Source organism: Cantharellus anzutake, assembly GCF_015039405.1.
Source record: "Cantharellus anzutake strain C23 chromosome Unknown EI90scaffold_349, whole genome shotgun sequence".
NCBI lineage: Eukaryota > Fungi > Basidiomycota > Agaricomycetes > Cantharellales > Hydnaceae > Cantharellus > Cantharellus anzutake.
In genome coordinates this window covers 27,843-45,256 of record NW_024067299.1, presented here as the reverse complement: position 1 = coordinate 45,256, position 17,414 = coordinate 27,843, and the positions used below count along the sequence as shown (strand labels likewise).

The window sequence follows — 17,414 nt, the reverse complement described above, 5'->3', positions numbered from 1 at the left end:
GGTTTCAGGCGAATTCGCCTGAAGTTGTATTTGTATTCTCTCATTGTTTTGAGAGGGTATGAATGCGTTACCTCTCTGTTCGAGAGGTCCGTCATAATTGGATGTTTGGCCAACCTTTGGTACATGCCAATTCTCCTTCTGATCTCTGAACGATGTCTTCTCTCGGCATCGTCTTCTCCTATCCTTGGGAGAAGGATCTCCTTAGCGTCTCTGTCGAGTCGCTGGTGATATTCCAGTGTGCTTTCACTGGTGGTTCTTTTCGTGAATTTTTCACGAGTTCTATTTATGTCCTGGACCGTGGTCCAGGGGTGTTTATTTGTTTCCTCACTTTTTTGTGAGGAGTTTATTTCCTTCAGCAAATCTGTTTGTTCGCTGATTTTTTCTGTCAACGCGTCAATTGCGTTGGCCATTCTTTCTAGAGTTATCTCTAGACGAGCCGTGCTATTATGGTTCGTTTCCTCAATCTTTTTCTGGATCGAGTTTATCGCGTTTATTATGCGCGATTCCTGGTTTTCCAGGAGGAAGTTTGGTTGGGCGAGCAGTGACTCTCCCCAGTTGACATTTCCGCTTCTGGGAGTTCCAGAATGGGTTCTTGGAGTGAACACTCCACGCTCGCTTTGTTTTGGCGAGGCCGTTGCGGAGGGTGCTTCCCTTTCATAGAGGGGTCTGTTCGCTGGTTTCTCCTTATTTTTACGTAAGGCTTCCTCAGCGAACTCCCTCATTTCAGTTCGCCTCCTCCTCATTATCTCGGAGACCTCCTCCAAAGTTGGCGACCTTGCCTTGTCTGGCATGGTGCGTGGGGGTGTAAACAGCAGAGGCTCTTTTGGAGCTTCCGCGCTCTGAGAGATCCTGCTCTCAGGGCGTATTTTCGCGCCTTCTCGGGCTTTCAGCCTGAGAAGAAGTTGATCTTCACTTTCCGTCCTCCATTCGGACGGAACCTGGAACAAGTCCAGTAGTTTTTCGGATAGCCGACGCGGGGTTTCTTCCCTTTGTTTCCCTTTGTCTGCCTTTAGGGCTTGACTTGGGGACGTGATTGGGAACTCTAGGGGATAGTGGGGCCCTGGGGTTTCCTGCGGCTCTATCCGATCAGCTTTTTGGGCTGATCGTTCGGCGCTTACGCGTTTTTCGCGCAAGTCGATTACCTCGTGAGGAGATAAGGGATCTTCCCCAGCTTGGGTTAGATCGGTTTGTTGTGGAGTTCTGGGGGTATTTTGCCCCGCACTTACTCCACGTAAGTTTCTAAAGTCTTCAGGGACCAGCCCTGAAGTGGTTGCTTTTCCTGGATCGCGTTGATCCTCGTCGTCATCTGACGACGGCTTTTGGTTTGAATCTCCCATGATGGGAGATTGCGGTTTCTTAATAAACCGCTCGCTTCTTTTTAACGTCGCTGCAGATGCGACCTTGCCCTTGCGGGCGTGTTTAGGCGCCATAAGCGCTTCCGAATCAGATGTTGAGATTTTATAGTTGTGGGTTGTGTTGTAAAACACACCTCATGCACTTAAAAAAGTGTGAGGTCTTTGGGGTTGCTCAGCACACAAAGCCGTAAGTGATACAAGATGATGTATTTTACGGTGGTGTGTAAGCGGTTACCCGGAGGTTCCCGCTTGTCCACGTGACTATATCTATCTAGTTTACATGTGACTCGGGGTTCGGGGCTATTGCCCTGACAGCGATGAAGGAGCGGAGCTGGATCACCTTATGTAACCAGTTTCCTACATCCAATAACGATGTTAGAGTTTGTGCTGATTTGCGTACTGACCGTGTTTTGGTTGCCAAATATATAATTGTTCACTGTCTAACCAACAATAAACACCCCCCCACGATCTCACCTGACGTATAGATCGTCTATGGATAAAATTCTATATCGACTTTACTATGATTTCTAGTCAATATTACACCTAGATATACCACTTTTCAGTAGGACATGATTTTCCTGATAATTTACTGAAGGAAAACTACTAATAAAATAATTCCGCAATAAATGTTACTCAATACAGGAGTGACCAAACTGCTCTTTCTATCGCTTAGAGTGCATGCTAGTTATCTAGCAGGTTCAGTGTTACAAAAATGGGGCCGGAGACGCCCATTTTCGTCCGTTCTTGGCACAGGAAAGTGGAAAAGGGTAGAAGTTGAGCTCATATGATTTTACAATAGATATGGTAGGTGTTGTTATAGATGTTTTCACAGAGACATTACTCTCGGGTTTTTGGTTGATTATTGATTCGTTAAACTTAATTAATAACATGTGCCATACAAATCACCTGACAGTGGCTGTGTGCAAGGCCCAGAAGAGGCTAGAATGGGAAATTCCCATTTCTATAACATTCAGGATCGCTCACTTTTCTCCTGTGGTGTGATAACCAAATATTACTGAGAGATTATTCAATTAAGAAGTCCCTCCACCAAATTCTCACTAATTCTCACTGTAACACTTTTGTTCAGCTGTGTCTAACTGACCCTAACTCACGCTTAGAGTGATGTGTTAGTTTTATATTAGCTAACAACTAATATTTGCTTTTATCTTTTGGAGCAAACGAACCAACCACTGGTGAGGAGAATTAAACTTTTATTTCTACCTGAGGTTTGAGAGGGGGCAGAAGCGGCAGCCTTTTATGCTTTTCAGAGGCCTCTCTACTCCCACGCCTCGCACTAGTTACATGTGCTACATTTGTATTATAGATAGTTCTAGAATGATATAGGGGCTTGGGCTGTGTAAGCTTAATAATGGACTTAGGACATGACTCAGCAATAAGTAATTCATTTCTTTGTCTTTTGGGCCGATCTTAGCGGGATCTTGTAGCGCTGAAGCTATGCTCTACACCGCCTTAATTACGAACGGTTATCTTTAGAAATGACTCGGCTATAAAGGAACTTTCTAGACTGTTCTCTAATTCACCTGTCATATCCATCCCCGGCCATCGACTTCCGGTTCCTCCGATCCCTCCGGTCTAACTCCGCTCCTCCCTCACTAAGCTCGGAGCTCCCGTATTCCGCAATCCTCTCGGTACCCCTCGATGGTCACCACCCCCTCATTTCAATTTATTACCTATGCCTCCCTAAGTACGGAGCCCCGAAGACTTCCGGACAGCTCCGACGTCCGCTAGCGCACCCCCGCCTTCGCTGGGCAATACACTCGCCTGCCCTGCAGAGCCCACCTTCGGGCCTATCCCTCCTTTCCGTTTCTGGGTTATCGCCTGCCTTTCCGCTAACCCTGCGAACCGACTCGTTGGTAATATTCAGTCGGCTAATGTTTAAACCCCGTTAGCTCCGCTCCGTTCGGCTCCGCTGTAACCATATATATATCCCACTTGTACATAGGTTACACCCCAGTAGTAAAATCAACTAGAGTTACCCCCCTAGGTTCTAATTGCCAGTCAGTAAGTTAGGGCACGGACGTGTCACTAGGCACAGCGCTCTTGGCAGAAGTCGCTGAGGCTGAAGCCCTCCACTACGGAGACATTCCTTCGTCTCGAATCTGGTCTCTGACATCACCCCTTTTTGTGAAGCCACATCATTACTAATGTTCTAGAGCTTTCCCAATTAATTAACTGATCCGCTGACTTCTGAATCACTTTATGCTTATGATCCGAGATCCAGATCATCAATAATTCCTTTGTTCCGATTTATTTGAGCTTAAAATCAAAAAGTTTTGATGAATCATGGGAAAATATACAAGATCCGGTTTTTTAGCATTTTCTCCTCTTCTGATGCGATCAAAAACTGTCCGCCCGCGTCGGGAAATACTCTGTCATATGGTATTCGGTCCGCCAGACTTCCGGGTGCCAATATATTTCCCTTGAGTCACATTACTTTTTATAAGAATTAGCAAATAAATATATATGAATTATAAGGTGTTTCGCCGTTTGAGCGATATCTCCGTCAGTTCTGAAGCTTTTAAAATGGAACAAAACCGTGGATAAAGTTTAGAAACAGTCCTTTCAGATGGTAAAAAGATTACAGTCAAAAGTTTACTGGTTCCCGAGATATTCACATTTCTTTCCCAATGTTCCTTCTTATTCTGCCGTCTATGTGCTATTTTCTTGTTGTAGGGATATATTCTTTGAATATTACACCTATGCCAGGTTCTAGGCATGCTTGTAGTAGATTAAATCTCATGCTACATGGGTGTAGATAATTTATAATGATCTTCTAATGTCTGTCCAGTCTCATAAAGATCATGAGATCTGTTAAACGTCTGAACTTGTCACCTTTTTGTTGAGTATTCTGATAGATCATTGTTTTATTCTTTGAATATTATTTCTCCTACAGCGAGGGATGGGTGATGCTGTCTGGGCACACATGGAAGTGCTTTCGATCTTGATGACGACTCATAGGAGGATGATGGGGGGAGTGGATGGAGTTCCTGTCGAGATTGGGAAGTGGGGACTGAGGCATGGGCTAACAGGTTTTGGGCTTCCTGGACACCCTCCATGGCCGGAGGCAAAGGAGGGCGACGGTGTTCTGGCGCATAGGAACACTCTACAGCCGTACAGTGATCATATCCGGCGGTCCGCTGTCCTGGGCGGTTTGTGGGACGAGAGGAATGATGTGAGACTTCCCGGGTTAAAGGCAACCTGGGAGGCACCCAACATGCACACCGTTGGGCTCGATGAACTGGACGTTCCTGATCCTCTCACACCTCGAAAGGACAGCGTAAATCCCACCGCAGCCCTGGAGGTCCCCTCCTTGGTGTGCCTGAGCATTGACGGGGATAAGGGCTTCGTCGAAGGGGAGATCAAGTTCGTCGACGAAACCCTCGACCAGAACGAGAGTAGAGGCGAGAGGTATGTGGTGTTGATGGAACTGAGGAATCATACCTTTCTGAGGGTGACGTAGAAGGCTCCTCTTCTTCCGCCCAGTCGTTCTCACTAAAGAACTCTTCTGGTTCAGAAGAGACCCCATCATCATCCTCCAGCGGGCAGAATGGATGTCCAGCGAGTCTCAGCAGGATATCTCCATCCTCGGTAAGAGTACACAGGGAAAAGAACCGAACCGCCCCAGGGGGATATGTTGGTCCAGTGGGTTTGAAACGGTCGTGATAACGGGCATTGGAAAATGCAGAGGCCACCTCATCGGCTATACCAATCGGTCCTGATGATGTAGTTCCGATGAGATGCTGCTCTGTCATATCCCGGAATCCCGACCCTGTGCACTCCCACCACACCACACCTTCCTAACAACTTCACCATCCCCTACACCATGCCTCCCCACTCCCCAAGTCACCTTCCCTCCTGACTGTCTCAGCTCCGGTCTGGTTGCGGCACACCGAACCTTGGCCACTCCCATCCCGGAAGCTTGGTCCCAAGTCGGAACATTCGGAGACCCCAGATTCGCTCCGATATCCCGACGGACCTCCGACATCCCGTGACATGCCCTTAAACCATTCCTCCACCTATTTCATTTATTTGAGTCACCTAACATCCTTCGGATACACAACTCTGCTTTGTTGGAGGAAGGGATCAAGTGATCTCCCAAACCATCAGGGAAGGGGTACCCCCCCCTGGCATAACAGGCGAGTAGTGTATGGATGCACACTAGAAGTCCTGGGTTTGATACCAGGCTTGTCCATTTTATGTCATTTGTCCAGTCACGCTGGTTTACGTCATAAGAATTTGGAGCTCTGGATAAGTCCAGTAGTCGCACCGGATACAAATTTCCTCACGCTTTTGGAGCTACCCACATCCTTCGGTGATCTCCCTCACGTTATCACTTATTAGTCACCTTCCATTCTTAGCATGACTACCTTCTTCCTACCATTCATTTTCCGGCCTCCAACTCCACCCTCCTTGGCCCGACACCTTGGTTCCCCGTTTAAGATATCGCTCGGGACCTTTCGGTGTTGTCCCATTTGTCATTTCGGACTTTGACTAAGTCCTTCCCATTCTCCTTTATAAATACCCGTAGATTAGAACCTGTAGTTCCTCAGTTCTAATCTCGACTAAAATGCCACCCAAAGTCCCTCTGAGTGAATCCTGTTCCGTTCTACAAGATACCTCAGACATAAGAAATACAAGGACTAACTGAGACGTAACGGAGGCACAGCGCTCCCTCCGTGTTATGGAAATGGGAATTTCCCATTTTAGACTCTTATGGGTTCTGTATCATGTGATTTATATAGTAATATAGTTTAACCAATCAATTAACCACCAAAATCGCCACTTGTGAACTATTTGTTAAACCACATGTTACACCAACTGTGAAACCATTGTAACCTCTAATGGACCCTCTCCCTCCTCTTTCCTTTTCCCTGCGCCTTGAACGGACGAAAATGGGCGCCTCCGGCCCCATTTTTGTAACACTCCGAGTCGCTGAGGCCGTGTCCTTCTTAGAGCCTCTTGTACCATCCAGCAGAACCGGGCTTCCTGGAGAAGCTTCGGTCCACCACCGGAGCTCTTGGATTCCCCCTCTAGTTGAGCCCCGCCTGCATTCGGACTCACGCATTTACCCCTACAATCCGGGTTTTTGACATGCTCCCAGTGCTGCATGCAGATGCATTCTGCAATGCTCTTGTTATTATCCGTTATTGCCCTCTTCATGGATTTGGTCCACTTCAACAGGTCTAGCCTCTTGAGGAAGACCTCACCGAAAGTCTTTCCTACAGTCCAGCCTTCCTTGCGATCAGGATATGGGAAAGAAATGGGCTCGGGTGATGGTGTAGGCGGGGGCATGGGATGAACGAAGCACCACAAATACCGTCGCGCCCCATGAGGATTTATTTTCCAGCCCTGGCAAAGTCGATTAGCATTGGGAATGGGAATAGGCGAGGCCTCCATGGCTTCAGAGCTCATAGTCAAGTGAATGACCTCCAACTGGAGGTTTCCGGCCTCACGGAGAAAGGGATAAGGTGGCAGCAACAAGATCGACCGTGTAGAAAGCGTCATGCGACCTGGGATGGGGCTTGACCAATATCTGGGAAGCCAATCAAGCAGGGGAAAAGGCTACAATGCGGAGAGTGAAGTAGAAGGACCGATCACACCCCTATCGTGGAAGAGGTCCAATGGCCTGGGTGACCAGACTGTCTAGGATCAATCGATATCTCCGTGATGGCAGCGAGCCACTAAGACTCTCCACCTTCTAGAAACACCGAAGGCTCCTGAACGGAACAATGCCAGCACGAACCCGATTGTGATTCCTGTGTCTCGTTGCAACGTGAACGAGGTGTGTACAAGGGAATGAGATTCGTACCCACTGGAGCCTGAGACAGGTTGGTCGATTAAGCAGGTGTCACGGTGACGTTGTGACAAGGCTGCAAGCAAACAAAAGATCAGAACGAGTTTCGAATGACACATGTACGCAAGGTGAACAGGGAAAGTACTTAACAGTTACAAGGATTGGTGGCTGCCACGCTGTCCAATGAGGTCGAGACCACAAATTATTAGAGAAGGCAAAGGATTTAGATTGTGTATGAAAGGCGAACAGAATAGTACTTACATTACAATGACCAGCAGTTACCCTCGGATTGTTGGGATGCAGTGAAGAGACCAGACAACGTCAAAGGTTGTCGAAACGAGAATAGGCTCGTGACCTCAATTGGCATGGGATTAACTCTGACGAAGTTCAGATCAAGCTGTCATGGATATTCCTCAGGTGCGACTTTGCCATCCCAATAGCTTTTTAATACTGAGTTGGTCTATCATAGGTGGGAATCACCAATGCTAAGGAGAAACGAGGTCATGGACGTCCTCGTTTGTATGCCACAGCCGATGAGTGCCAGGTGGCTAATACGCAGCAACAGCGCAATCGTCGGGAAAAGCTCAGAGTGTAGGAGATGATTATACATCGCTCTAATATGTAAGATATTGAGCTAACATGTCATTAAATAAGAGAGATCGACCCTGTATCAGACTCCCTAACTACAGGAACCCAATCTGCCACTCATTCGGCCAGATCCCACAAGGTGAAGCAGTAAGATGCCTTATATGATTGGATGACAAGGTACTAATCAAGTGTTTCCAAGGGCAATCAAACAAGCTTCACTTATGCATTTAGGCATGGTACGAACACACAATGAGTTCGACCCACTCTCAGCTATGGAACGTTGGCCCCCTATTGGGGAGGACCCAAGGTGCCAACACTGTGGTGTCGATTTAAACGAGTATACAAACCTGGAATCGAGATGCAAGGAGTTGGAGGACGAGCTTCAGAAGCTTCGAGCTGAAGCTTCGATGAGTGCCAACAAGACTCAGTGATGCGAAATCTCTTTCATGGAGTGGGTGAATCTTTGTACTCATTAGGGAACACTGTTATACATATTTTACACATGTGAATGATGACAATGTGGCTGAATGGATGACTAATATTGGTGCAGTGAGTGAACACCTCGTTGAAATGAGGGGGGTCAGTTTGGGTATAATGTAAGGCTGGAAAACATATGTGCTGCACAATGGGAATGAACAGGAGAACTATGATACATAATTATCCATGTGCAATGCACGAGAAAAAAGAAAATTATGATACATGTGTGCATTCAACAGCGAAGACATTAATATCCAAGGGCGCCAGCCTTAGCTAGGCTATCTGCTTGGTCGTTTCCTTGAATGCCCTGGTGGGATGGGCACCAACTTATCACAATATCAATATGCGGCCGGTTTTGCAGCAACTTGCCCATCTCTTTCCGGAATTCTTTCGAGTACTGGCATCCTATTTTCGGCGTGGGCTCGATGATTCGTTCGATCGATGTAACATCGTCGGAGTATATGAAAATGCGGGTTGGCTGGGGTGCCATGCTGATAGCCTTGATTGTCTTTTCTATTTCTGCTGCTGCTACTTGAAGGGCCATCATCTCCCCTTCGAATGTATCGACATTGCCGACCCTCCCCCTCTCCTCAAACACTACATTTTGGTTGGAGTAGCCAACCACCCCATACCCTGTCTTCGTGACTCCATTGTTCCGGTACTGCGACCCATCACAGTACATGAAGAGATCCGATACATGGTTTTGGTTTTGAGCGATAAAGTTGACGTGATATTTTGCCCACACCCGCTTGTACGATCTATTCCGGGGTGGCAAATGGACCTGCACTCGAGTAAACTCAGGTCCTGGCATTGTTTTGAGGCGAAGGGGTCTCGACATTTGGAATTGGGGGGGGTGGGGGGGTTTCGAACGATTCGCAGGTTCGAACTAATTTGTAGTATTCAGATGAGTTTGCAGCAGAAAGAATTGAAGGAGGGGGCAAGGGTTTTTACCGAGTAGTAGTTCCTGTATCACCCGCTTGGTAGTGGTAGTGTGAAGGGGTGAGCAAGAAATCGAGTGGCGTTTTGGATGATGTGTGACAGCTGTCACGAAGATCAGCAGCTGTTGAGGTGCCATCCCCAGCGTGGGTGGTAGCCAAGTCACGCATGTTTGGTGCCAGGGGGAAGGTAGAGTGCTAGTGGCAGGATTCACAAGCGAGGGAACACTTACATTGATGAGGGAGTTGGGTCAGCTATACTTGACCTGGCACCACTGCAGCAGTCTCGGCCATTCAGTTCTAGGATTACTGACAGTGTTGGTCTCACGTCGTTAGAATGATCCCAATTCTCTCATCGTGCGGAATTTGGTGGCCTTCGCCTCAACATTCGTAGCTTCGCACAACCTAGCCATCGGCATCGGACCAGATAGCCCTTCTACATTGTCTGTACCAACTCCAATCATGACTCAAAGCCCTGACGTGTCCAGAAAGTGGACTCCTCCCACGTTCTCTGATGCCTCGAGTCTGACAAGACACACAACTCTCTCGAGTGCTCGTTCCGTTCCGGCGACGCTGTTGACTAATTTGTCCAACATGGCACTTCGTACTGACCTCGGTATAATGTCCACCAAGACACCTGGTGGTCCAGTGTCGCCTTCGCAACCTGTCAAACATGCTACACAGGGGTTCCCAGCTTGTTTGGTGCATCGGGGAAGGTAGAGTGCTAGTGGCAGGATTCACAAGCGAGGGAACACTTTACATTGATGAGGGAGTTGGGTCAGTTTTAATGAAAACATGCCTAGTGACTGCGCAGGCAGGTTGACCCAGCTTGTTTCTCATGAACCATGACCAGGCTGCTCAGAGGCCCGCAAGGGTCGATCTCCTGCAAGCGTATCGACATGGACTGCCAACACATGTGGCGAGTTATGCATTTATGACACTGGGTTTCGTCCATGATACCTTTCTTTCTTTTGTCTTAACACTGGATTGCCATAAATATATTATTTCTAATGAATTTATCGGGCTGGTAGGCTTTCTCAATGGGTGTCAGACATGACCCAGGACACAAATGCATTATTTTGTGACCTTGGCGAGTGATCTTCCATTCCTCGCAGTGGTGTCAGGGACTCGTCCGGGGTCGAGGGGGTCCGGGTATAACGTCCGGGACCGAGAGCCTGGCGGGGGGTGGATCGGGCGTGCGTACTGACAGGCCTGATGTGGGACAGCGGTCCCTGGCCACTTAGACTGAAGTGGAAAGTTGAGAAGAAGGCTACTTCTTCGGTTCCCACTTCAGGTTCGTTTATATACATGCGGCTTGGATCACATGACGGGTGCCACGTCACCCTCGCACACAGCCGTAACCACCCGGGTGTCTCCGTGGGAGATCCCGAGGGTATCCAGTGCAGGCACGCGTGCTGGGCACAGCGGGAAGTCGCCCGAGGTGCCCGGGCCGGGTACATGGTGGGCGTGCTGCAGATGGGTCAGTTGTACATTGATACAGAGAAAGTCGTCCGTGTAGAATAAAGAGAGAATAAAGGAGAAGTAAGATAAGGAGAAACTGAGGAAGGGAGGATGAGGGGGAAGAAGGGAAAGGGGGAGGAGGTAAGGAGGGGTGGACCGGCGGGGTACCGGGTCAGGTTGGGCCGGGTGGAGCCGGGTCAGGCGGGTGTGCCCTGACAAGTGGGAGTACATTGTTCGAGTGAGGCGAATAAGACAAGAGGCATCTCGGGCATGGGGAAGGACTACGGACAAGTTGGGGACAAAGGAGTGGCGAAGAGTGGCTTATACTCCGACACTGATGGAAAGCTCCTTAATGTCGAGATAAAGGAAGGGGCGATCCACCAGATTGCTATGTTAAATATCTTGTTGGTAAACTTGAATTCAGAACCAAGCATACAGGATCTCGACTAGTCGGACAAATCTATCTGATCTTGTTCACCGTCCATCACTAACGGTGCGTCAGTATGGTCAATCCCAAGTTGGGCATAATCAACAGGAAATCTTGAGGCCACCATAGCAGCTTGCGACCGCAGTTCACGAAGGAGACTTGTGTCCAAGGTTTTCCACGTGGGCTGCCAGCGTGGATTTGAAACAGGAAGGGAAAGGATCTGGTGCCTCACCCTGTTTCGAAAGTGATCGACGTTTGTACCATTGGGAGCGGCATCGAGCCCGATATGCACGGCCTGAATGTCAGCCATAGTCCAAACGCCACAGTCATGTCCATTCCACTGGTGAGTTTCTTTCTAGGGTTTTTCATTATATCATGCTCAGAATGTTGAAGGATGGGACACCTATGGTGACTACTCTGGATCCCCAATTAGACCAATCGAATACACGGGTAGGGTGAACAAACGACCAGATGGCATCAACCAGTTGCCCAAGTATCTGAGGAAAGGGGATTTCCAACACTGCAGTGTGGACTACGATAGATGACGCACTGCGAAAACCCACTGTGGGCCATGATGACTTATGTCGAAGGTTTCAGGGAGAGGTATGCTATCCAGATAGCGGAGCTCTCGTTTTTCGAAGTTCACAATGCCAAGGAGCCAGTGAGACTGCTTCCGTGAGTAGCATGGGATCATCCAGGAGGTTACTTCAAAAAGATCGGTTCGCACATTTTTCGTTTCTCGCTAAGGACTTGGTCAGTAACAGCGTTGACTAGGGCGCTCCGGCATACGTCTAATAGGCGAACTGCCAAATGATGTCTCATTCCTTCACACTGGGTAGGAAACATGATCACATGGGGTCGAGTGGTCCTGAGCACATCCCGCAGGTTTTCGTCGGTAAGATCTTTCAACATCTCGATATAGGTATCGATTATTGTCCCATGTATCCGCCGCAGGCGATTGACTGTTGGCAATGCATCACAGAAGATTGAGATATGTTTATAATACCTCATTTGGCCGTCGTTCGCTATCTAACAGGACATCAGCAGCATCAAGCATAGGGGAATTCTTACTCTTTCAGTTTCTTGAGGCAAATGCAGCTCCATAATTTCCTTCCAAATCTTTTTTGGCATTTGTTCTTGAACAGATTGGCCGGGTGAACGAATGGCATCGATGATCGTTGTAATCAGAGGAAGGGATTGAGGACGAGGGTTCTTGTTCCAGAACTTTTCCTCAATGCTCTGCTCATCGTTGGAATTGTCCAGACCTGCTGACCAAAGCCCCTTGGGGGAAACTGGTTTGGCATGGAGCCCACCATCTGTTTCAGCGCTGTAGGAGAAATAACGGTCACACTATGGAAACCCATTATGGAAATATGCCAGATAAATCACAAAACCCCATACGACAAGTAGATATGAGAAAATAGAAGGACCTGAATTTTAATGAATCTTTACGAATTTTTATGAATTATTATGACTATACACGATAAATTGAAAGAAAGAAAATTAGCAAAAATACTTCAAGCTTAGCATCAACAAGACGGAATTCTCGGGGAAATTTATACCAAATATTAAAGAAAGAATTAGGACAATCGACCAAGATTTGACTATAGAAACAATCAGAGAACCTCCATGGAAACTACTTTCCCACAACTGCACACGTAGCCAAGGATGGAAGTACCACGGAACAAGGATTCCTCAGGAACTAATGCAAAATTCAAAGTCGTGTTTATAATAAGAAATGAAGATGTCCCCCAAACGGACCCAATGAAAGTAATTACAGGGAAAACTACCCATAAACGACGGAGATATGACTAAAACTCCTGCAAAACGAGGACAACATTTAAAAAGCAAGCACGAAGACTAACCAGTAACGACCGAGACGAGCTTGATGGCCCATTAGAAAGGAAGGGATCTAATCTTAATCCACCCAAATTTTCATAATAAAAGGATCATGCATTAATGAGATATCCAATAACGGGAATAGCGACATTGTCACAACCGACAAATCCCGGGGCTCCATCAGCAGTGAACCAATGCCGATAGGCGAATCTGCCGACCCGAAACCCATCCTAACCAGCCCCCAACCCGATGTCTGGCCCCCTGCCTTATTGCGTGAGACTTGGCCAACAATCAGAACCTAGACCCTGCCGGCATCCTGACCTTACCTCCAGTTCCCGAGCCCTTGGCGCTCCCGGCATTCAGTCCCTCCAGTTCCTATGCCTGCCTTGTCTCCATCTGGACCTCACTCACTGCTTCCCGCTATGTGGTCACAGCCATGCCCCGCTTCCGTGCATTCCGCACCCTCTGCCCACTCTGCACCCTCTGGCCATCTCTGCACCCTCTGGCCATCTCTGCACCCTCTGGCCATCTCTGCACCCTCTGGCCACTTCTGGTTGCCCTTGACACCTCTGGTCAGGTCAACACTCCCACTCCCCTCTGTACCTCTGTTGGCCTTCATGCTGTCCTTGTGTGACAGTGCTGGCAGATCAACCTCTGTTCGTGGACTTGTGTCGGCACCGCACCGACCCCGCTTATTTGCGGACTTGTATCAGCGCCGCGCGCTGACCTCCGCTTTTGTCCTCTGGCCATTTTTGTCACTTGGCAACATAACATTCATTCCTTGCCGAGTGCCTATTATGTTCACCCCAATATTGGCATTTGATCTGTGTGCCATTGCACTTTCCTATTCATTCATTTAATCTGTCAATATTGGTACTTGATCCGCTTTGACCTTATTCATTCCTTGCTTCCCATTTCCCAGGTTCTTGTCCTTGGTTTAGTTTGACAAGTCCCCGCTTATTTCCGCACCGGACCGACCGGTCCCTCTTTTGATTTCCCTTACCTACTTATACTTTGTAAATACTTTCGGGGACCTCAGTCTGAAATCAACTAGAGTACCCCCCCTGTCTGGTCTGAGTCTCTCCTTCTGCAAAGGGGGCTTCCCCCCTCTGAGTCCGTGCTTGCGGAGTCCGCGCTCCTCCTACAGGTCCGCTCCGCCCGCAAGTCTTGTTTGAAGTCTGCTGTAAGTGTCAGTTTGTAAATACGGGATCTCCCCCAAACATCAAGCTCAGGGCACAGCGCTCCACCTGAGTCGCTGAGGCCGCGATCCCACTCTGCTAACCTTGAACAGCACTTCCGGATGCGCCACATATTTCCGCCCGCATATCCGCGTGCACGCTCCAACAGACCTCTGCCACAATCTCTGACCCCAACTCAGACAGAACCCAATCCGCCTTCTGACAGTTTGTCCGACTCCAACAATATCCCAGTCTCTGACAGACATCCAAAGTCCGAGCTCAGGGAAAAGATGATGTTTGCGTAGGATCCATAATTACAACATACAACGAAATTTACACGGAAATTATGAAAAATAGGGAAATATAGTTATGCAAATTTTCAGCCCAAATGGTCCAGTCGTTGTGAAGTTATACCATGATGGGAATATAGAAATCCGCATCATGTTTAATGACACGTGAGGGTGGCAATGCAAAGGGAACTGGCCGTTGGAACCGAGATCCGCACTTCAGCAGATCGCAAAGACCAATTTCCATCCAAATAAGGAAGAGCCCGGTCAAAACAAAGCACGGAAAGTGCAAAACAACCTTAGATCATGAGGGAAAAATCTGAGATAAATCACAGAAGCCCATATGAAAGATATAAACACCCACACATATCATAAATCCCAAACAATTAAACAGAAACAGCACCCGCATACGAATGACTATGGGAACGATGCACGTGTGTCAGGGCACGCCGCCGCCGCCACCTCCTTTCCTTCCGTCTCATCCTCTCATTCTCTCTTCTTTCCCTCTTCTCTTTTTTCTATCTTTATACAGACGACCTCTCTCTTTCTTTCCTACACTTGTAGCACAGACGTGCCCAACGCTGAGCACCCCATAGGGGCACCGCCACGCTGGATGCGCCGCGCACTCCTACTTGTACTCCCCCTCCAACACTCGGGATCGACCGCGGAGCCACCTGTGGTAACCCGGCTTTGTCTGAAGGTGACGTGGCACTTCCACATGACCCGTTCACACATGTATATAAACTAAGCCGAAGCAGGACCGAAGAAGTAACCTTCTTCTCATTTCCTGCTTCAGGCAAGTACCCTAGTTTAGTCTAGCTTCCCACCCTAATAACAATACATTTCCCGCTTCAGCCTAAGAAGCCACACAGGGACGTAAGCCCGAGTGAGGGCTGCCCACTATACAGTCTTACCGCCCCGCCGCCGTCCGGGCCGCTAGCGCCGAGCGCTACGCTGCTACCTCTGCCTCCCTCGAGCCGTCCCTGATAACGTGATTACCGAATGCATGCCCGAACTTTTGCTAACTCGACAAATACCAGGAAATAGAACACAACTTTAGTACCATTGGAAAGGTGGGAATAAATGAAAATTTATGATACCAAGAACATGAGAAACCATCCAGAAATGAATGAGATACAAGGACATGAAGTTAGAAACCTGAAAACGCGTGCGAAAACAGCTTCAAGAGGTCCAGAGCCCTAAATAAAATACATAAAAATATGATATCTTCGAGGACGACCTACTATAACAACGAACAACACATATGGAGGATTAGGATGTGATAATACAAAGGGGAATCAAGGAAGATGAAAAACCACTAAACTACGACGGACCATGGTGGGAATTTTAGGGAACGATATTCTAATGAAGTGGAGAGCTATAATACATTTGTGTCAGGGACGCGTCCGGGGTCGAGAGGGCCCGGGGGTAATGCCCGGCACTGAGGCCGTCGCGGGGTGTGGAGCGGGCGTGCGTACTGGCGGGCCCGATCCGGGACAGTGGTCCCTGGCCACTCAGACTGAAGTGGAGAATGTGTTATTATTATTAAAGAGGAAAACTATACTACTTACCTGAAGTGGAGAATGTGAGAAGAAGGTTACTTCTTCGGTTCCCACTTCAGGTACATTTATGTACATGCGGCTTGAGTCACATGACAGGTGCCACGTCATCCTCGGAGGCAGCCGCAGGCATCCGGGTGTCCCCGTGGGGGATCCCGAGAGCGTCCGCTACATGCGCGCGTGCTGGGCACAGCGGGAGGCCGTCCGGGGTGTGTGGGCCGGACGGGTCAATAGTACATCGATACAAGGGAAGGTGGTCCGTGTAGATAGAAAGAAATAAACAGGAAGAGGAACATGAGAAGAATGAAATAAAGAGAGGGGAAAGAAAAGGGAAAAGAGGGGGAGGAGAGGGAGGAAGGAGGGGGGAGGGGGATAGACAGCGGGGAGCGGGTGTGGTGTGGCCGGGTGGGCCCGGGTGGGCCCGGGTCAGGCGGGTGTGCCCTGACAATTTGTTTGAGTAATTCTTGACTACTAGTAACTTTTTCTTTTGGTTTTAAACCTGAATAATTCACTCATTTACCATTTCAAGTCTCATTTTAACTAAATGTCACTGAATAAAAATGGAATAAATCAGCTGAAGGTCTCAGCGCAGCCGTACACATAGTAATGCGAAGTTTGAATTCAGAATCACCGAGTCATAGCGAATTTAATGGTAAATATGAGGAATTTGAAATAGGAAACTGTGACAAATGCAGTGCAGTCAAGTTCTAATTAACCATTAAAATAGCTTAGGCGAGGAAGGACAATAAGGATTCTAGGCGCAGTCTGACCGCAGTAGAGCCGCAGTTCAGTGCAGCTGAGTGCAGTAGAACTATAGCATGAAAATTTCATTTTTTATTCAGTTTGAGAAAAATACACTGTAAATAAATCCTGTAAATACGAGGTAGAGCGTGAAAAAGGAAGGCAACCCAAGGAGTATAAAAGGGAGACCCTTTCTGCGACTTTTTGCCCCCCTGTCAGGGACGCGTCCAGGGTCGAGAGGGCCCGGGGGTAGTATCCAGCACTGAGGCCGTTGCGGGGTGTGGAGCGGGCGTGCATACTGGCGGGCCCGATCCGGGACAGTGGTCCCTGGCCACTCAGACTGAAGTGGAGAATGTGTTATTATTATTAAAGGGGAAAACTATACTACTTACCTGAAGTGGAGAATGTGAGAAGAAGGTTACTTCTTCGGTTCCCACTTCAGGTACATTTATGTACATGCGGCTTGAGTCACATGACAGGTGCCACGTCATCCTCGGAGGCAGCCGCAGGCATCCAGGTGTCCCTGTGGGGGATCCCGAGAGCGTCCGCTGCATGCGCACGTGCTGGGCACAGCGGGAAGCCATCCGGGGTGTGTGGGCCGGACGGGTCAATGGTACATCGATACAAAGGAAGGTGGTCCATGTAGATAGAAAGAAATAAACAGGAAGAGGAAGATGAGAAGAATGAAATAAAGAAAGGGGAAAGAAGAGGGAAAAGAAAGGGGAGGAGAGGGAGGAAGGAGGGGGGAGGGG

General features: G+C 48.4%; 2 protein-coding genes across 2 annotated transcripts; one reads left to right on the top strand and one right to left on the bottom strand.

Annotated features, from left to right (window-relative positions):
• Positions 1-4,275: 4,275 nt before the first annotated feature.
• Positions 4,276-5,368, top strand: EI90DRAFT_3025305 (uncharacterized protein; the record flags this gene model as incomplete). Its single annotated transcript, XM_039057921.1, has 3 exons — positions 4,276-4,784; positions 4,837-4,964; positions 5,220-5,368. The coding sequence occupies 3 exons, from the start codon at positions 4,276-4,278 to the stop codon at positions 5,366-5,368; spliced, it is 786 nt and encodes a 261-aa protein (XP_038907443.1).
• Positions 5,369-6,185: 817 nt separating this feature from the next.
• EI90DRAFT_3140879 (uncharacterized protein) lies at positions 6,186-6,788 on the bottom strand (the record flags this gene model as incomplete). Its single annotated transcript, XM_039064971.1, has 1 exon — positions 6,186-6,788. The coding sequence occupies one exon, from the start codon at positions 6,786-6,788 to the stop codon at positions 6,186-6,188; it is 603 nt and encodes a 200-aa protein (XP_038907442.1).
• Between the last annotated feature and the right edge of the window lie 10,626 nt (positions 6,789-17,414).